This window comes from Necator americanus, chromosome III, assembly GCF_031761385.1.
Source record: "Necator americanus strain Aroian chromosome III, whole genome shotgun sequence".
In the NCBI taxonomy this organism is placed as follows: domain Eukaryota; kingdom Metazoa; phylum Nematoda; class Chromadorea; order Rhabditida; family Ancylostomatidae; genus Necator; species Necator americanus.
Window position 1 is genome coordinate 6,770,647 of NC_087373.1, and position 26,704 is coordinate 6,797,350.

At 42.0% G+C, this 26,704-nt stretch overlaps 3 protein-coding genes across 6 annotated transcripts; all 3 read left to right on the top strand.

Moving 5' to 3' along the window:
- On the top strand, nt 1-25,427 carry RB195_008794 (uncharacterized protein; the record flags this gene model as incomplete). 4 transcript variants are annotated; one of them, XM_064195469.1, is made up of 19 exons in its annotated part: nt 112-163; nt 230-328; nt 1,551-1,664; nt 1,732-1,866; nt 6,867-7,007; nt 7,194-7,383; nt 7,672-7,711; nt 9,213-9,303; nt 11,135-11,256; nt 11,327-11,431; nt 12,413-12,539; nt 14,174-14,290; nt 18,406-18,539; nt 20,516-20,615; nt 23,031-23,155; nt 23,212-23,259; nt 23,470-23,574; nt 24,927-25,011; nt 25,126-25,427. In XM_064195469.1, the coding sequence occupies 19 exons, from the start codon at nt 112-114 to the stop codon at nt 25,425-25,427; spliced, it is 2,232 nt and encodes a 743-aa protein (XP_064046613.1). The 4 variants fall into 4 exon arrangements, with proteins under 4 accessions (XP_064046612.1, XP_064046613.1, XP_064046614.1 ...); XM_064195470.1 differs by having other exon boundaries at nt 14,192-14,290; XM_064195468.1 differs by lacking the exons at nt 112-163; nt 230-328; nt 1,551-1,664; nt 1,732-1,866 and adding an exon at nt 5,236-5,290.
- On the top strand, nt 4,427-4,759 carry RB195_008795 (uncharacterized protein; the record flags this gene model as incomplete). Its single annotated transcript, XM_064195471.1, has 1 exon — nt 4,427-4,759. The coding sequence occupies one exon, from the start codon at nt 4,427-4,429 to the stop codon at nt 4,757-4,759; it is 333 nt and encodes a 110-aa protein (XP_064046615.1).
- Nucleotides 4,846-5,109, top strand: RB195_008796 (uncharacterized protein; the record flags this gene model as incomplete). The annotated part of the gene is made up of 1 exon (XM_064195472.1): nt 4,846-5,109. One exon carries the CDS (start codon nt 4,846-4,848, stop codon nt 5,107-5,109), a length of 264 nt encoding a protein of 87 aa, XP_064046616.1.
- Nucleotides 25,428-26,704: the final 1,277 nt, after the last annotated feature.

The window sequence follows — 26,704 nt, forward strand, 5'->3', positions numbered from 1 at the left end:
ATGCGGGAGTATTGGCTTGTTATAGGTAGATGGAACAGTTGCAAGCAATGTGATTGAATGAAAGAGCGGGCAGAGCGTTGTCTGCCGCACTCTTGGACGGCACAAGTGATTATGGCACGAAAACGGACGGTCCTTTATACCACGCCCCTTATCTATCATCGGGGTCGTTGATAATTACTATATAAATAATATGGCAAAACATATCACAGTATAGTACGTCTCATTTTAGCATTCTCCAAAGCTACATCTGGCACGTTGTCGCTATTGCGCCCAACACCATTAGCAATGGAAGAGCCTCCGCAGGCTTCGCCATTACGCGAAAACCAAGGTAACATTAGGTCTTTACAGACAAACATGAACAAATATCTAGTCCCAAGAGGAATGGAGAAGATCTTGGCAGGTCATATGGATGAGATACTATTCGCTAATTCGGTAGTCATCGTTTAAAGTACCGCAGAATCACAAGAGTAAACGGTGGCTTTTCAGCCAGCTTTTCTAAGATAATAATTCGTAATACTTCCTGCTGCTCACTGATCCTGTGTTTGTGAAATATTTTATCGCGGTGCATACTACTGCAATTGAATTTATAATCCGAATGTTCTTTTTCTTCATGAACTAATTACCTGCACACAACTTGTAAAAGTAAGAACTAATAATAATGTCAAAATATGGGTGAAAATATTCGTAGAAAGACAACAAGAACTGTTTATTTCTCCTCCAATTGGAATGGATATAACGTTTAATGAAGCTGGAAAGCAAATCCTTCACGTTTTTTTTCGCTTCTTTTGATTCTCCAGCAAAACCTGAGACATGGACTGCTTCCTATCCAAGATCACCTAAGATGGAAATCACCTTAATCAACAGCTCAATCAGTAATCATCAAGTTGACGTTTCATTCGAAGTTAACTTAATGCCGATGCGGGCTGTAGTAGTATTACTGCGAACCAACTACGAGAAATCGTTATTCATCCGAACGTAAAGTTCGATCGAAGATCGCGTGCGCTTCGCTGCAGCGTGTCTACATCCAACGAGTCGACCGTCGGTGCTGCGACGCTTCATTCTTCTCGCTTGTGTAGCAGAGGCATCTTCACAATTGTTTTTTTTTGCTACGTCACATTTATTATGACCAAATTTAATTTACTTTGCGGAAGAAAGTGATTTCTGAAAAAGAAAAAAAAAGTGAAAAGAAAGTGAAACGATTTCGTGCGCATCAAAAGGTGTGCAAGCACACTTTGTCGTCTATAGTCGGGTCAAAACGACATAAATCACGAGTGTAGTTGCGGTGCATTTGCTTACGCGCTGGAAATGGCGCGGTGGAGGCAGCACTTGGGACCGTCGCAAAGTGTAGCGATGGATGGTGCCAGCAAGGGTTTCACCGCGCTCCTAGCGGCTACGCTCCATGTAAGCACCTTGAGAGAAGCCGCATACGCGATTGCGTGCGTGCTTGATGTCGTTTTGATCCTGCTATACTCTTTGTCACCGAGTTGCCGCTGTTGTTGATATGATTACAAAAGTGCCGTAATTTCTAATTACATCCATCTACATTTCAGAAATTGAGTCAGATAACACAAGCGAAGTGCTGGATACATTTGTGTTCTGTGGTCTCATTCTTAGCACGGGTCTATTATGGGAGTTCCCATTCAAAGCAATTGCTAACGGCGGTGGTAATATGAATATCCCTAACGATATAACTTTGTTATCTCAGCTGTGTTATCTTAGCTCAACTTTCAGCTTATTTCTTAGTTATATACTTGGTTGCGGTTTTCATTTTTCTCTTCCCACTACTCCATCTAGAGCTTTTTGTTGGGCAGCATCATCAATCAAATGTAGTGAAAGTGTTCCGAAGCTATGGCACCGCTTATCAAGGTTGGTTTCGAAGAAAAAACCGAGGAAGCTATCTTTTACATTTTAGAATAGTTTTGGGCGTTGTATGTAGTGTTCGTTACAATTTCTGGGTGCGTGTCGTTAGGTACTGCATATCTCGCGACAACTTACGCCTAGGGTAATGACTGACAACAGCGATCGTTAATTGCGCTGCGCCCCGTTTAATAGCATCACCAGAGCATTGCGCTGCGTTCATCTTATGCTCGCCCGTCTCATGAATTATTAGCGAAGAAGTTTAAACACGGACTAGTGATTAATTACCACTTCTCAAATTCATAAGGATTGAGGGGAACAGTGTTCAACTATTGATAGTTGATAGGCAGATGTTTCGGAACTTTGATACTTTTGTTTGTTCCTTAACTAATTCAGATTCTGGTTTTCCTATCTGAGTTCTTATCTTACTGTTTAGTGTATTAATAGCAATAAAGCGATAAGCCAGAATTTGTTCTCGTTCGGTTGACTTCTTGCCATTGATCTTCTATTGAACGGAGAAAAATGTTTAGCAGTAGCACGGTGTTTCCGAAGGGGAATCTTAAGGATATGTCAGCTGGATTGTCATTGCTATACTGACCGTATATCTGTTGGGAGTATTGATTTGTTGAGTAAGGAGAGATCTAAGCTCTGAAACATCAGCCCAAGCTATTGCTCGCCAAATGATGCAAACAGAAGAAAATTGAAAGTGAATGAAAGTCCCGCACCCGGGACGGGCACCGGCGAAAGTCGGCTGACCGCAGCTGACCTGTCCTCAGCGCCGTGCGTCTCCGCGTAATTACGGCTGCCGCTCCACCGGCTAGATAGCATCCACGGCCGACTTAGATCACCTAGATCCGTCTCCCTATTACCTTCAAATGAATGACGCATATGATGTTCGCGTCGCGAGGGGGCGACATAAACTGCGAATTTGGAAGCGAGAGAAATGAAAAGCGAGTTGAGTTCTGACATACGAATATGGTAAGCTGAGCGCATATTATCGGAAATTAAGGGGAATAAGTATCTATCCAATTAAAAGATATGTCATCTTTCGACAAACTCCACTCCATAAACTCGCACCGCAAAAGTATACATTCGTCACAATGTCCTTCAACGAGTTCAATATTAAACTTCCAACTGTAACAACTGTATGGACAGCGACTTCATGTCATTAATACCTTACATACATTCTTTAAACTCTTCGGTTACAGCAAAGTGGTGGAGGAATTTGGCTCAACGTCGTCTAGATGCGCCTTTGCACGAATGCGGGATCGCAGAGGACGAAAACTCTGGACCGTAAGTGACAGCGCACTTGCGGAAACCGCTGAAAATAACAGTAATGACGCTTTCTACAATGAAGTCAATGCGTTGATGTCCAAAATACCCAGCCAGCAGGTGGTGATTGTCGGAGTCGACGCAAATGCGAAGATGGGACTTGAACAGCAATCCGATGCGCTAGGAAAATGGTAATATCCAGCGGAGCACACGTCGGACAACGGTGACCGTCTGGTCGATTTGTGTGAACAGACGGGGCTTATCATCGAGCTGAGGCCTTTACCTTTAAGAGGAATCATCGATACCATCAGCTCACGTGGCAAGGGTCAACCCCTTTAACGCCTGAAGAGCAGCGCAGGCGCGGAAGATGAGGAGTCTTAAACTTCAGCTCGACTACGTCTGACAAAGAACATTCCTCAGTCGCATATTCGGAAATCCAGAGCTGTTTGGGACGTTGGATTCGATTTTGTGCACCGTCCAGTTGTCAGCTTCAGGTTCCAGTGAAGCGGAAGAAGTTTGCTTTTGCATCTGCGGAGACAAGATCCACATACAATTTTGTGTGTGCCGCCCGCAGCAGTGGTGATTTCAATCAAAAAAAAAGCGTCTGAGAAGGAAGTTGCGTAGTCAATTGCAACAAGACTGCAATAACGAGTAGACGTCAAGAGCGAAGGAGTTTGAAAAACCGTGGGAGGACAAGAACCCGCGGAAAACCTATGTTTTATTAAACCACTATAGCGGCAAGATGAAAAGATGTTCTCCAGTCTCAACACTGCAAATGAGGCGGCTGTCGGTGAAGCAACCCTACCAATTTGGAGCGTTCACTTTAAGACCCTGCTAAACCGGCAAACGCCGTCAGGTTCTGAACTCGAGGACGTTCAAAGACCGTCATAACAAGGAACAGAAACGGTTAACAAAGAACCACAGAGGTTCTGGTCTGTCTTCAAAAGATGAGAAATGGAAAATCTGGTGAAGACGATGGAATTAGCGGAGAAATACTGAAGAAATCTTCCTCCGCCTGGGATTCGTGAGATGACAATGATCATCCGTTCAATATGGATAGACGAAAGGATACCTGACTCGTAAAGACACGCTGTCATAATTCCCCTCCACATGTTGTCCGTAACGGACCCTAGAAACTATCGAGGAATCTCCTTGTTGCGTTTCATGTAAGAGATTTTCGGAGCGGATTATCCTGGGATGGCTTATTAAATATCGCAAAAAAAAAACAACGCGAGACGTGCAAGGTGGCTTTCGTCATGGCCGATCTACGATTGACCAGGTGTTCATCGTCAGGAGAATGACCGAAATCTGGCAGCGGTATTCAAAGCCAATGCAACTAGCCTTTGTGGACTTTGAAGCCGCTTTCGACTACCCTCATCGAGACCGTCTTCTCAACGCGCTTCGCGCTGATGGAGTACCAGGAAAGTTCGTTCGTCTACTTTATCACATGATTCAACGGACAACTTTTGCAGCGCGAATACCAGGCGGATGTACGCGACCGTTTGAGGTGGTAACTGGAGTAAGACAAGGGGGAGTGGGAGTACGCTTCCTGCTCGACTTCGCTATCGATGACATCGTGCGAAGAACAGTCGATCAGTGTCCTGCCAAGCATAATCAGAGTGCCCCTTGACTAATCTCGACTCCTTTACGAAATGCCTGTGGTCGACCCATTCGGATCGGAGACTTGGGCAGCACCATTTACGGTGATGGACAGGTATGACTGCACGAAAACAAGGCTGCGTATGGCACAGTGAAGAGCTTTACATGGAAGTCGATATGGTGTACCGGCGGATGACACGTGGAAGATATCAGCATCTTGCACCGCTATCGAAATTGGGCACAAAAAGTTGTCTTAGCTTCTTTGGTCATATATCAAGGAGATCGCCTTGTTCAACGAGTTTTGAAGAGTTTGTCAGATTCAAGCTGGAAGAGGTCACCTGGCCGGAAACGCAAGTTCTGGACTGGGTTGGTGAAAGATGAGCTGAGCACACTCGTCGTAGATGGGCAGTTCAGGGGAGACGTAAAGTTTCGCCAGATGTCGAATAGCGACGAATGGATTGATTCTGTGTGAGCTTTCGGAGAAGATCGAGAAAGTTGGGCAGAGCTATGTTCAAGGAGGTGAGCACCTCAGGCGATGACATCAGGCAGCCGGTTAATTCAGGTAAGTCAAACTACTTTCTGCGTTTCACCTTGTTTTCACTTCATTTCTATCTAATCTCTGCGTAAAATCAATACGACAGGTTGCGTGTGTTACTAGCGAACAGAGACCTGCCTTGTTTGTACCTGCCTTATGACCTTCAGGTACTATGAATGCGGGACATTAGTCGCGTCTTTCCAGGCGTAGGTTGCCTGCTTTACTTATCTTTATAGAAAGAAAAAATTATGCAAAAAGAAACACATCATCACTATACATTATACATATTATACACTAAACACTATTCACTACATCATCATCATTATTTCATCCATTCACATCTCTAAGCATTACTTCACTTATATGAACTTCTTAAACAACCATGTCTTCTTAATCGATGGTTCCGAACAATTTTTATCAGCAAGCAGTTTCCTTTTTTTCGCTTTTTATTTCAAAAAGCGCATCTTAAGAACCGCGGGCACGCCGAGGAAAATGGACCGTAGGAGCGGCAGACGCGGCGAAATGAGTGGGGAAGATGGTGGGGCAGGCGTCAGCGAGACGTTGCACTAGAGGAGCGATCAGCGTGCTGTGGCGATTGACGATTGACTGGTGACGCTGTCAGGAGTCACGCGGTGCAACTGTCGACGCTAGCTACCTTCTTGGAGGTTGTAACGTGTTTCGTGCTATGGTTAACAGAGGGTGATAAGTACCATGTAGTTGAAGGGCTTATACTGATACTCCTTTGGGAGCTGTGCATGGTTAACAGGCAATTTTCGAAACTTATAGTCAGGTCAAAACGACATGAAGCATGGTGCAGTCGCGTAAGCTTAATGGGCTCGAAGCGGCGGTGCGGTGTGTAGCGGTTAGGATCGAACCTTTGTAGCATCACCCTTGGTTGCAGTTCGCAATAGTGCCACCTCGATTCTAACCGCTGACTCCACCGCAGCGCTTCGAGCGCAGCCGCTTATGCAACCGTTTTGGACCGACTGTACATGTATATAGTTGGGTCAAAACGACGATGCACGGACCGTTGCGCAAGCGGCCGCGCTCGGAAGCGGTGCGGTGGGGACAGCGGTTGGGAGTGTGGGACCATGTCGAACTGCAGAGGTGTGTGGCGGTAGCGTGGATCCTTATATGATCCCAACCGTTACGCCCCACCGCTCCGCTTTGAGCGCAGCCGCTCGCACAAATGTCCGTGTTTCATGCCGTTTTGACCCGACTATATGTGACGGTGCATCAGACTGTAACGGTGCACCCCACAGATTTCCCTTATTTGAAATATTTCGGCTGAATTGCTATGAGGCTTCATGAGAACTCTCTAATTCGTTTATTTTTCGTCCTAACGGCACACTTTAATAGCTCATCGGAATGCTTTTTCGCGTTTTCATCTCAGTTGGAAGAAATTTTGACGAACACCACAGGCAACAACCGAAAATATTTGAAAAGGCAACACGAGATAAATTTCAACAGTTCCATGAAGTTTTGATTTATATTCGAGGACGTCAAGTGATATTTTTTCTGGATTGATGAGTCTATCAAAGCAATTGAAATTAACCAGCATAAAACAAAAATGCCAGAGCAGTGGTTCTTTTTTCATTTCCAGGTTTTGGGATAGTTGTTTTAATCTTGACATTCATGAGTTCACAGTATAGTGTCCAAGCATCATACGACTTATTTGCTCACATTGGAAACATGCTTGGAGATGCGAAGAACATTATAAGCTGCACATCTGATCGATACAAAGGTTAGCACAATTTCTGATGCAATGACTAATGCATAAATCAGAGTTGTATTCAGCATGCGAAAATGTATGAGGATTTTTGGCAGATAATTTTTAGCAATAACCAAATACATATGAGAAAAACGTCATTTTAATGAAACATTAGATTCCATAGAATAGTATCGTAGCACCTCTAGTAAGCGATTTTAGTTTTTGAAACTTGTATATCCCTTTATGACGAAGAGCAGTGCAGAAATGAGGGACGCAAAACATCTGCCAACATCACCAGAACTGAAGCACTTCTTGAAGAGCAAAGCTACTATCATCGAGAAGGTTCGTGTACGCCAAAACGTATGCAAAGAGAAGAACTTCCTGGTTCACTGGCAGGATACTACCGCTTGTAAGTTGATATTAAAATATGTACAATTAGAGTCAAAACAACTTAGCGTTATCATGTAATCGAGTAAGCAGCTGCGCTCGATATCGCTCTATGGGGTCCTCGACCAGCTTTGCAGTCGGATTTCGGCTAGAACCCCATCGCAAGTGCAACTGGAGCGATTGGATCAACAAGAGGTCAATAAATGGACCTTGATTTTGGTGTAATTGCACCACAGATCAAGTCGATTTATTGACCCGACAGAACTAAGCGTCAACTAGAAACATATCTTATAAATAAGTGTAATTTCAGTACAATTTCGTTTCCCGGTTTCCAAAGTTTTCACAAACAGGTAAGCTTAAAATGCTTTAAATTATCAATTATTCACAGTGAATAAGGTCAAACGGTGTTTTTCTTATTCATTCACGCGTTTAACTTAGTGAACATATTGGAAAATCTAAGAACGAAGATCGCACCCTTCGGAAACGCCCAACATGAGTGACTTAAGCAATTAGCTTAAAGAGAACAGTTAATGAAATTGACGACAAACGACGCTGCTTGAGCTATAGTCGGAACGAAACGACATGAAGCACGGTGCAGCTTCGTAAACGACTAGGCTCGAAGCAGTGCGGTGGAGCGTAGCGGTTAGGATCGTGGTGGAATATTTGCTAAAACCATTGATCGTTGCAGTTTGCGATTGTCCCCACCTTAATCCCAACCGCTACGTTCACCGCGCCGCTCTGAGCGCAGTCGTTCACGCAACTGCACCAAGCTTGATTTCGTCTTGACCATACCATATATTAGTTAGTTTGAGAGCGTTGGACGATGACAGGATTGTCCGCATCCTATCATGTAATCACTTGCATCGTTGGGAGATGGAATCAAACTAAGCTTTTTCGTGTCATCTACTGGTGGAGAGATCTCAAGCTCAAAAATTCCACTTTGTGCTGCCTTCAACAAACTGGTCGAGTAGCGTGGCTAGTGATGAGAAGTTGAAGGGTTAAGAAAGAAACGAACTGTAGAGGAAACTCTCCTGCAGGTTAATATAGTAGGGTCAAAACGACATGAAACACAAAACATCCAATTCCGTACGCAGCTTCTCTCGAGGCGGTGCGGTGGAGCGTAGCGATTAATAGCGTATTGGGACCCTTGCTGACACCACTCATCGCTGCAATTTGCGATGGTCCCACCTCAGCTCCAATTGCCGCACGTGCTTTAATACGCCGTGCTCCATGCCGTTTTGATCCGACTATACTAGTTCATATTCGATCTAGTCTTCTCAGAACACTCTAATTTATTCAAAGTAAACTCGCTAGCCACTAAAAAGACCGAAACTTTAGTAGAAAACCAGGAAATAGTCGCAACAGCGATTAACGCCAATGGCGAGTCACTCTGCATGCGACTCAGATCCAACTGCGAGCTTTTTAACCGCAGCAATGATGATTTACACTAGTAGAGTTGGGATTACCGCGGCTGCTGGCACCAGACTTGCCCTCCACTTGATCCTCGAAAAAAGGTTTATGATCAACTCATTGAAATGACCGTTCCATAGGAATGGTCTTTTTATTTTTAGTCACTATCTCATTTCGTCAAGAGTCTTCTCTTCAGGAGAGGAAAAGGGAAAGAAAGAAAGAAAGGGAAAGAGAGAAAGGGAAAGAGGAAGGGAGGAAAAAAGGGCGGGAGGGAGAGAAAAAGTGAGAGGAAGAAGGGTGGCCGATGTCTTGAGAGAAAGCCAGGTTTTTCGTGTTATAATAGCTCACGGATACCTTCGAGTCCACAGCAGTTGAGGCGCCTATCGGACATGGTAGGTATCTGAAATCGAATACTACTTTTTCTGAACGCTTTTCTTTTAGCGTCTTTTCACATACATATCGATGTATTGCATATTTGCAATTATTGTCCTTCTAAAAATGGCATATATACGCATACTTATTGCATCGTTGTGTGAGTGCTTCAAATCATTAAAAAAATTAATTTCGTTAGCTCATGCTTCCATAACCGTTTGCAATTGATGAAGTAACATTGGGAGAGGACTAGTGATAGTTTGTTTGCAGACGAAATTCTTTAAGCTTTTGGAACAACAGTGCGGCTCAACGGTGCCTCACAGTTCCTACGGTTATTTCTCATGATTGCTTAATTTAAAAACAATTTTTGTACTTAAAGGTAGCATATAACGAAGCTGACGTGGCACGGACGGAAACCCCATGAAAAACGAACAGAGCTAGTGTTGGCGGAAGCGAGCGTGGATCCGCTCATCTTTTCCTATTCGTCGTAGAAAAATAAAATGGCGCGGAAGACGGCGTTCGTTCCTACGAGGTAAGTTATAACGCATCTCATTTCCCTTGTGGGGAAAATCTTTCCCTGGAACGAGCGGTCGAACATCAATGATGCAAACTCACCAGCTTGTTCACGTCAAACTAATCAACAGACTGCTGAAGGGACTGCAACGTGTACAAAGAACGTGTTCTAATGTACCTCGTAGGAACAAACGCCGTTCCTATGCAATTTTTTTTCTAACGACGATTAGGAGAAGTTGAGCGGAGCCACAGTGGATTCCGTAATCTACGATTCGAACTTTACGAGCTCCCTCACGTTCCCGTATTACGTCAGTTTCGTTAAATGCCGCCTTTAACGGCTTTAGTATGTTCGAACTATATTATGCGAACATGGATCAGGTAAAATATTTTATTTATTATTATTTTATTATTATTTTTTACATATTTTATATACTTTATTTTTTCATTTTATTTTTATTTTTCATTTTATTTTTATTTTTTGAAAACATTTAACAAATCCTAGCATTGTATCGCAAATCAGACTTTTTGTACGTGTTTTGGAAGCATTCGATGCAAAACTGGCATTCACTTCTGTTTGACCTTACATTGATACGCTTTGTATTGCTGGAAGCATAACACGTCCGTGATCTCGAGATATTCGTTATAAGGCTAACACATCTTTTTCGAACCACTGCTTTTCCCCAGCTAGTTTCTATTAACTCCTTATTAGTGTCCAGACTAGTTCATTTTCCGTAATCGATTCGATAATATTCATTTTGGAGTCATTAAGTCTTATTTCGTCTATTACTTCATTGTATAAGTTTCAAGTTTCCACCTTTCAGTTGCTGTTTGCTTAAAACGCGCATTTCCCAGACAAGCAGAAAAGGGGGCTGTCGTCAATGGGTTAAAGGGATCACTTAACGAATCTGAGGTGATACGGATTTCGGGTGGAGTATTCGTATACGGGATCGTAGATTATGAAGAGGGGGTGATTCCGTGCATTTCTTCCTAATTGCCGTAAAAAAACGACCCAAAAGATGCGGCGCGTGCACAAGACTGGCGCGCTCCAGTCGAAATTGTTGTAGAAAGTAGCGCGCCGGAACGCTCGGAGCCGCATCTGTCGGGTCGTTTTTTACGGCAATTGGGAAGAAATGGTCGAAATCACCCCTGTCCATAATCTACAATCTTGCATACGAATACTCCACCTGAAATCCGAACCACCTCAGAGTCATGGAGTGATGCCTTTAAGGAATTTGTTGAACTAAAGTTTGTCAACGTGGAAGTTTCTGATTCAGAGTATTACTTATACTTAACATTAGCAGAACGAATTCTTTGAGTTCGCTTGTGAAAATCTATTAATAGCTATCTTGTAATCGTTGAAGTATAATTAACTAGCTAACTTGGTTCCACCGTATACTTTTATTTTTCTTTTTTCTCCATTGAATTCATTTTAATTCTAACCATGAATGACAAAGGACTTCACGGATAATCAGTTACAGACGGGATATTCGTAATTCTTTTTCTTTCCTGCATTTTCGCATTCTTTTTGATTACCGATTATGGCCTTTTCGCCGAAACTTTATGGAGGATTAATACTCCAGAGTCGCTTCTGACATTTCAGGTGATTGTTTTGAATGTTAAATTCAACTGTTTCATCCATGTTTTCGTTTTCACTATCATAACTGCTTCAGACCTACTCGGAAGCAGTACGAATGGTTTTCGGCAGCGGTGGCGTGGTTTTCTTTGGTGTGATGTCAGCAGCTTCGTTCAGAAGCAAAACTGGCAATACATTTCGGGTAAACACAATTCATAATATGTGCAAAGTAGTATTAGGTTGAGGGATATGTGCTAGGCGAATTTTACAAAGTGAAAAATGCGTATAGAAATCAAAAATGTTTTCAGAATTTTATGTATCACACGAAAGACAATTTCTCACTCCACAACACTTTATTGTTCTGATATCTTAAGTTCATTATTTCTTATTTTTCGTAACATCAAGTTGAAGTGCAAAGCAGATAAAATGGAGTATTTTCGACATTCTCGTTTCTTCCCTTTAATGGAGACGATACGACGACTGAGATTAGTTGTGCGTATGGAACGATCGAAAAAAGCGCTCTCTGATTTGTCTTTCAAAATTGGGACAAAAAATTTTGACCTCGAAAGTGGGATCACATTCTAGTCGATCCAATTGCAGCGGAGTGACGGAAAATTAGTTGCTTCTAACAGTTCTATTTTCTTAAAACAGAAAAAAAATCTTGCAAATTGATAAACAACAGTACACTCTTCATTGTTGTTTTTTCCAATTCTTTTAAACAACTTCCCTCCAACATTTTGTAATTTTTTTCTACAGCATCTTATAGTTTTTTCCTGTTTTATTTTTGTATTTTGACATATGCTCTGAAATCTTTTTCGTTCTTTATTGAAATCTTTTATGCTTTATTCGAACCCTCCATGAATATCATAAACTTTACAAACAGTTTCCGTGGCTTTATCACCTCGATTAATTGCTGGAAAACTGGAAATGTCGTAAATGCTGCGTTTTGTTAACTTGACCACTCCAGTATAATGATTTGAAAAGACGAGAATCAACAAAACTGAAGAACCATTGTGGAGAGAGAAAAATCCTCTCCAACTCCCCAACAGCTTTTAATTTTAGGGTCATTTTTCACTTTGAGGAAAAAAACGTTCACCTTTTATTCCTCAACACAATAAAATAAGCCCACTTTTCACTGCAGGAATCATTCAGAAAATACTCTTCCAAGACTTTATCTATTCAGCTTTCTTTTATTATGGTGATAAGTAATATCGTTATCAGTTTCTTAAGCTTCGTTGCAACACTTAGTATTGTTGCAGTTATAAGAGATAAGCAATATGCAGGCGAAAATATTATACCAGAGAGAATCGGTAAGCTGTTTTTCCTTCTTCTGCTCTGATTTTTACACGCAAAATTTCTCTATTGAGGGAACATTTCTGACCAACACTGTTCCTCTTTGTTTTTCTAAGAGATTCTTCAAAGTGCACAGTGAATTATTTCAAAATTTAGAACAACAATTAAGTTCAGATCTAATGAAGTGGCCGAGATAGACGCAAACAAAAAATCCTCAAAATTTGCTATTTGCTAGAAAATTCCAGAGATCTCTTTCATCAAATGAGTCCCATCAAATAAGTGGTAATGGCATGTGGAGCGTCCCCTGATGACGACGGGTAGGAGAATAACCTTTAGCATGTACTTAACATACCAAAAGCTAATTTATCGCTACTCTGGAATACGAATTGATTAAGAGAACGGACTTCCTGTTTCTGTTGCGGCAGAATATTATTTTTACTTTTTATATTTTTTTATCGTATTTTTTGCGTAGGTGGGCATATTTTTCTACAGCAAGTGTGGATGTATTTGTACGGGCAAATGCTGCCGCCTGCGTGTGGATCCGGAAAAAGGCTTTCAAACGAGCCACTTACTGCTACAAGAGATAGGATACGATGTCGCTTTAACAAATAAACGTCATCATATCTACTTGGAAAAAAATATGGGAATTTATAGTCTATCGTGACTACTAGATAAGCGGTGGTAAAATTATAAACCATAAACGATCCTTTCTACGCTAGATGTGGGAGCTAAGCCATGACAAGAAAATATAAGAAAACCGATTAAAGGCATCACCCCACGAATCTGAGGTGGTACGAATTTCAGGTGGAGTATTCGTTTACGGAATGGGAGATTATGGAGAAGGGGTGATTCCGTCCATTTCTTCCTAACTGCCGTAGAAAACGGCCCGGAAGATACGGCTTCAGGCGTTCTGGCGCACTATTTTCTACAAGGAGTTCGACTGGGGCGCGCCAGCCTTGTGCGGAACTCTTTTTGAGTGGCCGCATCACATGCTGGACAGTTGCGATCCTCAGGCGACTTGCCGATTCGCATATCAAAGCACAGGAAGAAAGCCATCCCTTGGAATAATTGTTCAGCAGAATTTTTTTGCTTGAAAACACTCATAGCTACGAGCCAAGAAATAAAAAAAGAGCTCAATAGAATTTTGCCTAAAACTTGATCCCCTTCCCAATTCAGGAACAACATTGTAAAATAGTTGCTATTGGCGTTTGACCAAATGACTAAATACTAATATAATACTAAATTTTAAACACTAAGCGTTAAGTATAAAAAGGCTCCATTCTAGTTAGTTAGAGTCACTGAAGAAGAATAATAAAAAGAGAGAAGAAACTAAAACTATGAAAAGAAAACTAAAAATGAAGCAAAAACTTGTCACACTGAATCTGATAATGATGCTTTGCAAAAAATGAAAAGTGTTGAAAGCTCCTGAACTCTTCAAGTTCTTGGAACTTTCCTATTGCATGCAAAGTTTTTTTTTTTTGAACCCACTGAATCTAACCCCGATCACTTGTTGCAAGGCAATGTCTAATGACAGATTTTCGCGACCTTTTCTTACTGTTGATGTTATCGATCTCAAACCCAATAAAACAAAGCTTTGAAAAGAAATCAAGAAATGAACGGAACAGATCACAAAGATACATTTTTTTTGCAGCAGAAGTGTTTGCTCTAGGATATTTGACAGAAACAATTTATTACAAAATGGACAAATTAACACTGGCATTAGCTTACTCCGTCGCTGCTGTAATTGCCAAACTTCTACGTTTTTTTGGTTGGTTTTCAGTCATTATGATTTTAATTTCAAATAACTGTGCTATACATACGTTTAACAACATCAATAAGAAGAATAAGTTTAAATGCATGCGTTGGTCGATCTCTATGGGAATGTGCCTACGTGTTCGACTTCAAAATCACTTAAAGTTTATGAACTTGTGTGCAGACTTATCATGATTTGAGGAGGCAAGCAGTTAATCAACTCAGTTAACAACATCAATACCAAAAAAAAAACGCAAATAACAATATCTCTTGAGTGTTTTCGTGAACGTCCATGCGAAAGGTACTTGCACCTGTGACAGTTGATATTCGCAAATCCGAAGCGCCATTTCGGGTGTGCGAAGCTAGTGATAGGAATAGACGAAAAATAGAGATCACATAGTTTGAACTTCTTTTGAAAATGGAAGTGCATGTGTAGTTGGAAAAGTTTACATGCTGTATAGGACCAGGATAAAAAGTCACACCGTAACATAGGGGCAAAAACAAGACAATTAGACCTCTCCGCAGATGATTAAGTGCTTAACATTGATCAGTCCCCATGTACGACTTTCGATGAACTTCGGCATGTTAGTGTTTCAGTAGTTGATTCCTTTAATTGAGCCGGACACGAGGTTGCTACTATCCTTTATTCGTGGCTAACTTTTCGGAAATAGCCTGAAAGAACGTGATTTATCCGATCAAACTTTATCCGCCCAACAGAGAAAGTCCTAAGTTTACTGTTGGGCGTCATAACTACAAGTGCAAGAAGATGCCGTACCTCAGGATCAGATGAGTATGCTGCCAGTGCTAGATACCTGCTGTGAGGGAACTAGCGCAGTCAGATATCAGCCTGAAATAGGGCGCGAGTTCCCGTGTAATGCAGAGGCATTCCGCTGCGATACGTTCTTGGGACTTTGGAGTGGATCCAAAAAGTCTCCAAAGCCTTGCGCACTACAATATTAGGTTCGCATGGCAAAGTCGTAATCTTAACTTCAAAATCTCTTCCGTTAGACTCCGCATCCTATGACCACTTAATGCAGTGAAGTCACATGATTTCGTTTTGCCGTTGCCGTCCGCTTTGCAAGTGTTTCTTAATTCGAATATATAGAGGTGTAACTGTTTCTCCTATGTATTCGTCAGCGCACTGCACATAGGAAAGCATACCAACAACGTATGAACTCACTCAATCACCATCGTTGTTATCCGGACATATTCTGCACTCCGGTGTAGTGGAAATACGGTAGGCGATTGCAAATGAGTGATTGTTACGAGGGAGCTCCACGACAGCAACAGATTCTTCAAGATTATCATTCCTCAGACACCGCCGAATAGCAACCTCATCGGAAATAAACGGTACACAAAAGTATACTTTCTCCATACCAGATTTCTTTCGGTGCTAGTGCTCTTCTACTCATGAGCCGCATAAGTCTGTAGCAGCTATTGACCGCAATTTTCCTAGTAATCTCGATAGATCCTCGTCTTTCCTCTCTTCCAATGCAAACGGAGGTGGCTGTGCGACTGTACACGAACTTCTCGAACGACTCCGGTATGCAAGCAGTTTGTTTTTAGCTTTTAACTGAACAGGAGAGCTCAATCAACCTGTATGGCTTTTCCATAAAGCTGTTGATGGCTGTTTTCAGGGAATGTCTCAAATGCACTGTTTTTAGATGGTCGGGCAACTATTTTGCACAAATCAGGGGTCTTGCCACGGGTCAACGATTGACGCCAATGCTCGTTATTGCTTTCATGGCTAAAATTGAGGCGCCGATTTGGGAAACAAGACCTCTGCTTTATTCCCGATATATCGACGGCTGCTTCCTTGTCTGTTTCTTTCAAGCAGAGATGGAAAGTTGTTTCAAGGTACTAAATGAGCTGTAGGAGTATATAAGTTACACTCGAGTTAGGCGTGAAGGAGAATGGTTACCCTTCCTCAACTCCAAGTGCATATTTTAAAAGAACGCACAGGAGAAAATGGTACCGCAAACCCAGTAATGAGATTATCCTAGTTCATTTTCTTTCTGCTCATCCCATACAAATTAAAAGGTCGGTAGTACGAAATATGTTTTGCACAGCCACCCCCGTTTACACTGGAAGAGAGGGAAGAATCTATCGAGCTTGCTAGGAAAAGTGCGGTCAGTAACGGCTACAGACCTGTGCGGCGCATGAGTAAAAGAGCACTAACCCGCAACAAATATGCTATGGAGAAAGCAATCTTTTGTGTACCGTTTATTTCTGATGAGGTTAGTCGCTGCCATTCGGCGGTGTCTGAGGAAAGATAATCTTGAAAAATCTGTTGCTATCGTGAATATCGCGGAGCTCTCCACTAGTAATCCCAAGCAAAGGCTCAGTTACAATCGCCTATATGATCGTATTTCCACCATAGCGGAGTGCAGAATATGTCCGGATAACAACGATGGTGGTTGCGTGAGTTCATGAGCTGTTTATATGATTTCCTGTATACAGTGTGGTGACTAATACACAGAAGAAACAGCTAGACCACTATGCATTCTAATTAAAGAACACCTGACGGTAAAGGAAATCATGTAATTACATTGCATGAGGTGGTCATAGGGTGCGGCGTCATAAGACAAATTTTGAAAAAAAAATACCAAGATTTTGACGCGCGCACCTAATATTGCGGCGCACCAAAATCGTGATCTTTATTTCGAAATCTCAATGGCTCGGGAGGCTTTTGCAATCCACCTCAAGGGCCCAAAGATGAGAAGGAGGAATGCATCTGCCGGGAACTCGCGCCCTATTTCAGGCTGATATCTGACTGCGCTAGTTCCCTCACAGCAGGTATCTAGCACTGGCGGGATAGTCATCTAATCTTAACGTACGGCGTTTGCTTGCACTTGAAGCTATGAGGCTCAACAGTAAACTTAGGGCTTTGTTTGATAGGGCGTTTGATCGGATAAAGCACGTTCGACTTCACCCTTTCAGCCTCTGAAGAAAAAAATATTGCCGAAACGTCAGCCACAAATAAAGGATAGTGACAACCTCGTGTCTACCCCAGTTAGAGAAAGCAATTATTGATCAGTTCTTTTGGGATAATCTGAAACACGTCCTCTTCAATTTAGAATTGTTCAAGTCTGCTAAAAATCTGCGAGAAAATTATAAAATACAGTCTTTGCGAAGGTTCCTCTCTCAGAAAATGACTTGCTTGCAGCCTTACTGTTTGTTCTAACATGTTCTGTCAGATGGTCTGGGGGCTTTGGAGGCAGCGTGTCATTTTGATTTTGACGCATCGCTATGTACAAGCCCCGGTCCTCTCAGCAGTCTATTCATTAGCTCCACTTCAATATGCTGATGGAAAGACATCGTTGATATTCGACCGTCCGCACTTCAATGTGGTGCGTGCGCGAAAGTAAACACGTTGCAAATGAAATCGTCGTTTAAAAAAAAACGGTATCTTTCACGCCGTTTTTTTTTTTTACAACGATTAGGGAAAGACGAGCGGAACCACCCTGGGCTCCGCAATGTACTACAGAAAATCTGCGCTTTCGCTGTGGGTTCCGCACCACGTCAAAATCGTGCCGTTAAGAGAGATATCAAATAAGAGCATTACAAGTATGCATCAGGCTTTCCTTCCTGAATCATACGAACCGCTGGATGTTTTGGAAGATAAGCTCGATGAACAGTAGTAATTAAAAATGCGAGTAAGTCATTATCTGAGAGTGGAACTTTAGCACAATTTGTATTTTCATACGCTTTTCTAATTTATAGACCGACAGTCTGAGTCTTGTTTAGACTAGAGCGGTTTCGAAGCATCGACCGAACAGTGAAACTTTGTATCACTGCTGCGGCCACGCCAGCCTTTTATCCTGTCAGACTTCTGGAACATTTTAAAATGCATAATGCACAATAATTGTAATTTCTGTCTTGATAGTTGCTACTGTTGCTGCCAAACCTATGATGCCGACCTTGAAGTTATGTCTCTAACGAAGATTGGCCCTGCTCCTCTGCCTCTCTGCAACCGCCGGTCGATGCGACGGTCGATCTATAGGGCGAATATGACGAAAAAGATTTTTATTTCAACTAATGAAGACGAATGTAGTTGGGGCGTTTTGAATGACATAATTTTGGGTACAAAATTAGTTGTACCATGGAGCTATTTTTAATACGAGTTTTAAGCACTAGTTATGGTGGTTTCAACCTTTATTCGTGACCGCTATCACGACAGTCAGCATCAATGGTCTAAAATGATTTGCGCATTGATCACAACATGCATAATTACTTTCCTAGTTACATCTATAAGAAGTTCGTTGGTGAGTGTTTTGGTACGTTTTTTATGGAAAAAAATGAAATTGAGAAGACTGAAATTAACTGTGGTTAATCGATCATACCAATTACAGGGGAGATTTTCAATCTCAAGTTCACAAAAGCAGATTACCATTCGTTGATCTATGATAGTCATCTATTTGATATTTCGGAAAGTGTGATACTTATGTACTGATATAAATCAACTTGAAATAATGACGAATGTCAAAAAAAAAAATCCTATGAGGCAAAATTTACTACATATATGTATACGGTCGCGTATACATATATGTAGTCTGGTTGCAACCTGCACGTGGTGGCCTTGCTTTCACTAAAAGCAATCTTGCACTAAACACAGTACGTGTGATACGTACGAGTTACAGAACGTGCACAATTATATGCCGCAAGATTCCCATACACTACAAAAAGTTGCTGTCGTCCAGGCCATCGCCAAACCCCTGAAGGTAACCTGAAGGTGAACTGCCTGGAGGGAGCATGGAATCTCTGGCAACAACCATTCGTTTTGCTAAGCTGAACTACCGAACACTGTCGAGTGAACTCCAACGAGCGTCCAGGTCGCCTACGCTATCTTCGTTTAGTGCGCTGCAGAAAACACGCATCAGAGATCGGGTCGTCATCAGCATCGAAAATTACACCATATACGTGATGGTGCTGAAGAGAAGAAAGTAGGTGGTTGCACTATAGCTGTGAGGAAGAACCTTATGGAGGAATTTGACTCAACGTCGCCTAGATGCCCGTGGCGTGTGCATATAGAACGTGAAATCTGGATCGTAATTAACAATGCACCTATGGAAACCGTTGAGGACAACAATAAGGGCGCCTTCTATGATGAACTCAATCCGCTTATGTTTAAAATACTCAGGTAGCGGGTAGTTATTGTTGGGATCGACGCAAATGCGAAGATGGGACTTGAGCAACAATCCGATGTACTAGGAAAATGGTATTATCCAGCATCGAATCACGTTGACCCTCTGGTCGACTTTAATGAACAGACCGGTCTCATCATCGCTTCCACGTTTAATAGGAATCATCGACGCCATCAGGTGGGAGGGGTCAACCCTCTTGACCTCTGAAAAGCAGCGCAAACAAAAGATGAGGACTTTCAGACCTCAGCTCGACTACGTTCTGACAAGGAACATTCCTCAGTCGCATATCCGAAAATCCAGAGCTGTTTGGGACGTCGGATTCGACTTTGAGCATCGTCCAATTGTTAGCTTCAAGATACCATTCCACAAGAGAAACCGGGAAGTTTCTCCTCAACCGAAAATCGACATGGCAGAGATGAAGCATGCAGAACGAAATTCCGCCAACGCGTGTCTATAAATAATGGAGTACGAAGAAACTTTGCGATGGGGATTCCTTCACAAAGTCCATCCAGGACGCTTCAAAGGAAACGCTCCTCGTTCAAATACCGCGGAAAAAGTTCGGCTTTGCATCTGCAGAGACAAGACCCACGTACAATTCTTTATATGTCACCCAGGAGAAGAAATTTTTTCAAGCAGGAAAACCGTATGAGAAGGAAATTGCGTCGTCAACTGTAACAAGACTGCGATAACGAGTGAACGTCAAGAGCTCAGGAGTTTGAAAGCGCGTGGGAGGACAAGAACCCAAGCCTTTGCTTTATTAAACCAGTATAGCGGCAAGATGAAAAGATGTTCTCCAACCGCGAGTTCGCCGACGATGTTGTCATGTTCGCAAAAACCAGTACGGAAATTCGACATGTTGTCAACCTTGTATCGAAAGCGGCTGCAGCCAATGGACAACGTCTAATGCAACTAGGTGTGGTTCTCTTCGAGACCTCGAACGGGAATCACGGTGAACGGAGAATCGACCTAACACATCGATAAGTTTTGTTGCCTGGGCTATAAAGTTCGCGATCGCTGGAAGAAACCTTGAAACTGAGAGAGGAATATAGGAACAATCCTAACACAAAGTAAGATCCTTGTTAAGATCGCATTTTCAGGAACTTTGGCCCATACTTCATGGACTTTTTCCTGACACAGTTAAAGCGTATGATTTCGTTTTACCAACAGCTATGATACTCATCTTCGTGGTTTTTTACGGTGAGTTAGAAATGAAAAGGATAAAGTCTCTGACGTATCAATTCACCTGGGTCGCAATGACGCGTTTTACTGCAATTCGTAATCGTTGAGGTTTTGAAACGAGTGTTGGCCTATACCTCTCTAACCCTATAATAACATCTCTAACTTAGAGCTAAAAATGTCCGCAGATATTTTATCCATGTCTTCAGTGAGAGAGATTGCTCTCGGAGTTCATTTCTTTGGAAAATGAAATTGCTCATTGATAGCACGGACGAGAAAAAAAGAAAAAAGAAAAAAAATGAATCTGTTAAAAAAAGAAAAATGGATCTGGTAGGGGGTCTCAGGGTAGAATACCGTCGTATTGTATTTGTGATAGGTTTACAATTCAGAAGAAAGGAGTATACAAAGAAACGTCCATAATGGCAGATGGTATGTGCTCACAGGAACATCAGGACATAAATGCTGCTAATAATTTTAGTTTTAATCGCACATCTAGAAGTTCTCTAACAGTAGCAGTGCGTGTTATAGTTTCTTTCATGATGCACATTTATTTGAGAATGAAGAGGGTACATTCGCAAATTCTTTTCACTCTCAATAAAGGATAAAAGAATAACGTCGCTGGTGTATCAATCTATACTTGGAATGCGCCAACGCGCTTCAGTGCAATTCGTAATCGTTGAGGTTTTGGAACGCATGTTGGCTTATACAATGACTTGCGGGGACCAACCGATGTATCACGTCAGTGTTTTTATGGTACAAGTCTGGTACCAATTTACTGACCCCGGAGGAGTGGAAAGGCTTGGTTGGTACTAGGGGGATTTTGAGGCATTCACTGTGTGCTTACAGCGGACCTTTTATCAATTGTGCTACACCTGCCCCTTTAACTTTCAGTGGGATTACTGAATAGATTACATCAGTAGTTCCGTAAAAAAAGTTCTCCATATCTCTGGTACCGAGGTATTGGCGTCACCGTTTCTTGACGAGGTCGCAATCTTCCTCATCATTTTGGTAGCGATATGATAACACTAATGCGACGGGACGTCGCTGTGTAATTTCATCGTTCTGATGATGATGTAGAGATGCAGTGATCGTCTTAAACCCGGAATACCACGAATCTGACGTGGTGAGGAAATCCAAAGGAAAAGCTGGGCATGGGGTAGCAGACTGCCGAACCAAGTGTAGTACTAATAATCTTCCTTAATCGTCGAAAGAAAACGGCGTGGAATACGGCGTCCTCTCCTACAAAATGAGTTGCAATGCGCCACCCTTGCGCACGCCGTTTTTTTTTACGACGATTAGGGAGGGATAAGCGGAATCACCCTAGATCCCGTAATCTACAACCACATCTCTAGCTTTTGGGGTGGGTGTAGCGCAGTCGGTTAGACGTTCCGTTGCTTGCACGATCGATCGGAGGTTCGAATCTGCCCTAGTGCTCATCAAACCTTTCATTCCTCCGTATCGATAAATTGGTAAGGATAAAAATACTGACTTGAACACATCGGCTATCCCTTGCAAGTCATTGTATAGGCCAGTTACACGTTCGTAAGCCTCAAACGATTCTGGAACGAATTGAGGTGGATGTGGTGGCGTCCACCTCAATTCGTTTCATCCCAAGCGGATTGATTAACGCCAGGCGCTTTATCCTTTTATCCTTTATCTCTAGCTTTCGCTGCGGATTTCATCACTATGTCTGTTCCATGGTATGCTTATGCTACCTTTAACAACGTATAGTTATTCATTGTGGATGGTTCGCTTGTTCTGAAGACGTCGTAGAGTGTTCGACCTTCTCAATTCCTTTGTGAAACGTCGTTCGGCTACAATTCACTTAAGGATTCATGATCGCTTTCACATCATTTTGAGTTAACATGAGCCGGAAAAGAAGCAAATAGTAGACAAAAATAGGTGGAAGAAGTAGGTACTACTATTTCACTACGAAAAATAAACAACGAAGTGTACATGAACATGACAGTCCTTTTTCTACATCATTTCTGCTATTAATCCGTTTTTTTTTTCTTCTTTGCCGCAAGTTTTGCTGGTGCCCGTCGCTTCAGAATCCAGGTGCAACAAAACATCATTGGTATCGTTCATTTAACATAAGAAAATTACGAAAAAAAGAAAGTTAAAAGACGAGGGAACCAGAAAGAAAAGCAAAAAATTGAAAACGAACAAAACATTGGCCAAATATCCATCCGGATGCGTGTGTCACCTTACGTCACTTTGGCAAAATGCCAAGCAGACCACCCACAGGTTGTTGCGAGCGGTTAAAAACCGCGTTGCTCCAGCGCGACCGCTTGTGTAACTACACTCGTGCTTCATTTCGTTTTGACCCGAATATAAGCAACTGTCTATATAGCATTCAGATGTCTGAGATTTTTGTCTAAGCTTACTAGTTGAGCTCTACAGACGGCATATATTCGACATTGATGTTCATTCTAGGAGAATTTGAGTATACGGTCGATATATCTGAGGTATTTCCTGAAAGTGATTCCCGTTCTTTTCTCATCAGACCGTCAGATTCTGTGTTCATCAGTCTATACAATAGACTGCCATATTTAATCATTGTGAGTAGTTTCAACAAGCAACCCCTAGAGATGAGGAATACCAAACTTCATTTCAGTTTATGGCCGTAGTAAATATCAACTATGTGGAAGAGTATCGGAAAGTGGTAAATTTTCAATAATTATTTACTGTAAAAAAACATTTCATGGTTATAGTATGGAGAGGAAACTGCATGATTGCAATAACATTATTTTCACTAGCTCCTATGGCATGAATTGCAGTGTGCAATTATTTTCAGAGAATTTTTATTTGCTCATAGAATATGTACGCACATTTTTGACAATAACACAACAGATAAAATTCTACGAATTTCTAGACTTGGATTGTATATTTCGTCTACAGATTCCTCGTTTATTTCATAGCATCTATTATAGTCTTATCCTTTTTGATTAACCTTAAACGCGCTTGGAAGAAAGGAGAGGTGAGATGATGCAAATTCCCTTTTATTTTGGTTGATGGACATTCATGTATTTTGTTAAAAGTAGTGTCTTACGGAATTGACAGTGTTCGAGTCTCTCCATGAATATATAGGAGTAGGCGTGTTGTTCAAGAATTCGAGCGTCGGTACACTCAATTCCCCTTGTAGACAGCCTTGGATGATCCCGTCTGCCCAACATATGCTAGTTACTGCAGGTATTAAGACAAAGGCAACTCTCATGGTGTCCATGATTAGAAGGGGAGGGGGGGTAGCTTCTGCTGCTTATTTGAACTATAATAGCTGGTATTTGCTTTCTCAACTTGAGCCGTACGCGAGGATGTTACAATCCTTTATTATTGGCTACCGTTTCAGCGAGTTCGTCTTCTTCAGAGCCTGAAAGATGGAGTCGAACGTGACTTATCCTTATCCGATCAAACGTCCAACAAAGAAAATTCTAAGTTTAGTGTTGAGTATTATAGGCGCAAGTGGAAGTGAATAATCGTACATCTTAGCATCCGCTGACTATCCAACCACTGCAAGATACCTGTGGTGAGGTGACTAGCGCAGTCAAATATCAACCTTAAAGGCATCACTCCACGAATCTGAGGTGGTACGGATTTCAGGTCCAGTATTCGTATACGGAATGGGAGACTATGGAGAGGGGGTGATTCCGTCCATTTCTTCCTAATTGCCGTAAAAAACGGCCCAGAAGATGCGGCTTCGAGCGTTCTGGCGCACTACTTTCTACAAGGAGTTCGACTGGAGCGCGCCAGCCTTGTGCGTTGCCGCATCTTCTGGGCCGTTTTTTACGGCAATTAGGAAGAAATTGACGGAATCACCTCCTCTCCGTAATCTCCCATCCCGTATACGAATACTCCCCCTGAAACCTGCACCACCTCAGATTCATGGGGTGATGCCTTTAAATAGAGGTGACTGTTCCCGCCTAATGCAGAGGCATTTCTTCCTTCGATTTGATTCTTGGATTCTTGGAGTGGATCCAAAACGCTAAAAGACCCTTGCATGCCACAACACATGCAATTACGCGCCATTACCGTGATTTTAACGTTATGACGCCGCACCACATGACCACCAATATAATGGTTGATGGTGGATACTGAACGAGAGAGTCAGATTTTTCCGCGTTTTCTTGCGTAATAAGTTGGATCGTTGGGAAAGCGGGTTGGACAAAACTGCCCCACATGTCCTTCAGGATTACTGAGGAGAAGTAGGGGTGATCACACACACGCATACTCATGAACTGCATATCTGCTACGATCCACTCGTTCAGAGGTCTCAACATCGTCAATTTCGCGATACGCTGCCATTAATAACAGCATAAAGTACAAGTATTATAGTGGTCATTCTTGTTTTCCCCTACTCCTGAACATCCATCCTACCATCGTATTCGTTTCCAAGAAAGCCTTGAACAGGAATCCATAAGTAGGCTACTGAATTTGTTTTGTAATCGTCTGTTATATATTTTGCATATATGATAATTACACGACTTACACCACTAGAACTCAGTTTGTACGCATTTGCTTTGCGTTCTTTCAGCTGTACCAAAAGAATTGTTGAAAGCTATACAGAGTGCAGAAAATGAAGAAGATTTGAAAACTGCGCCACCGCCTGATGAACCAACGACGGACGTGGATAAAAGTGCTGAAAATGTGGCGGGAAAGCCACAACCGGGTTCTCTTCCTGTTGACACAAAATTGAAACAAAAGTCAACTAGAATCACTCCACAAAAGGAACAAATCAAAATACAAACTGGTGGAAAACAACGAATTCCATTATCAAAAGAAGCATCAGCAGAGTTAGCACAGCTATTAAAAACAGGAATCGAGAGAAAAAAGTAAAGAAGTAACTAAGCCTTGAACGAAAGAGAAATTATGGTATTCGAATGAGTCATATTTCAAGTCCAGAGCTTATATTCTACAGCATTTCTATTATATTTTCATCAGAAATTCTGTACCATTTCATTCACATTGTTTTTTTTAGGAAAAATTAAATAAATATTATTTTAAATAGCAATGATGACAACATATTTACTTAGTGTTTTTGTTGGAGCACAGGAATAAATAACAACTATAACAAACAAACTAGTGCGCGTTTTGGACAACCACGGTGCTAAACTGAATTTCTTTCAAGCTACGTGGATCTCGTACTGTACTACCAGGTGAGTAGCGTAGTTATCCGCACTAAACGTGATCTTCATTTGCTGAAAGGCAGCATACTACGAATCTCACGTGGTTTGAGAATCCCCAAGAAAAGCCAGAGCTTCCACGACCTTCTCGGTTGCAACGCGCCACCACCATGTCCAAACGGTCGAGGATTAGAAGATCTCCTCATCACCCTATTCAAGTGAAACGAATGAATAGGATACTGAACGGACCGGAATCTACACGGAGAAGCGTTTTAACGTACCTCGTAGGAACTAAAGCGGATCTCACACTCAAATTTCATCACTCACTCGTTTTTTGCAATGATTAGAAAGAAATGAGCGGAATCACCCTGAACCCCGCAATCTACAACCCCATCTCTAGCTTTTCCCGCGGATTCCCTCAATACGTCAGATTCATGGTATGCTGCCTCTAAGTTCTCAGCCCATCATTAGATCCGAATATTCTTCCGTTATTACGACTTAGGGTGGGTGTGGTGTAGCTTAGAGGTTCCGCTTACTGCACAATCGATCGGACGTTCGAATCCGCCCAAGTGCTTACCAAGCCTTTCATCCCTCTGGGGTCGATAAATTGGTATCAGACTTGTCTGGGAGGATAAAAGCACTGGCTGGACACATTCGCTAGCCATCGCAAGTCATTGTATGGGCCAGTTACACGTTCGTAAACCTCAAACGATTCTGAATTGAAGTGAACGTGGGGGCGCATCCCAAGCGGATTGATTAACGCCAGGAACTTTAACTTTAACTTTTATTACGACTTACACTTTATTATGACTTTATAATTAGATTTTACATTAGACAGCTTCATTGTTTTTTCTGACAGTTCATGACTTATGAGAAAAACAAAGTTTTGCGGAAGACTAAAGAGACGTGTAAAACTTGAAAAAAAAACTAGCATAAGCAGTGAATATTAAAAACCAATTTTTTAATTACGTAAAACCGGATTCCAAGTTA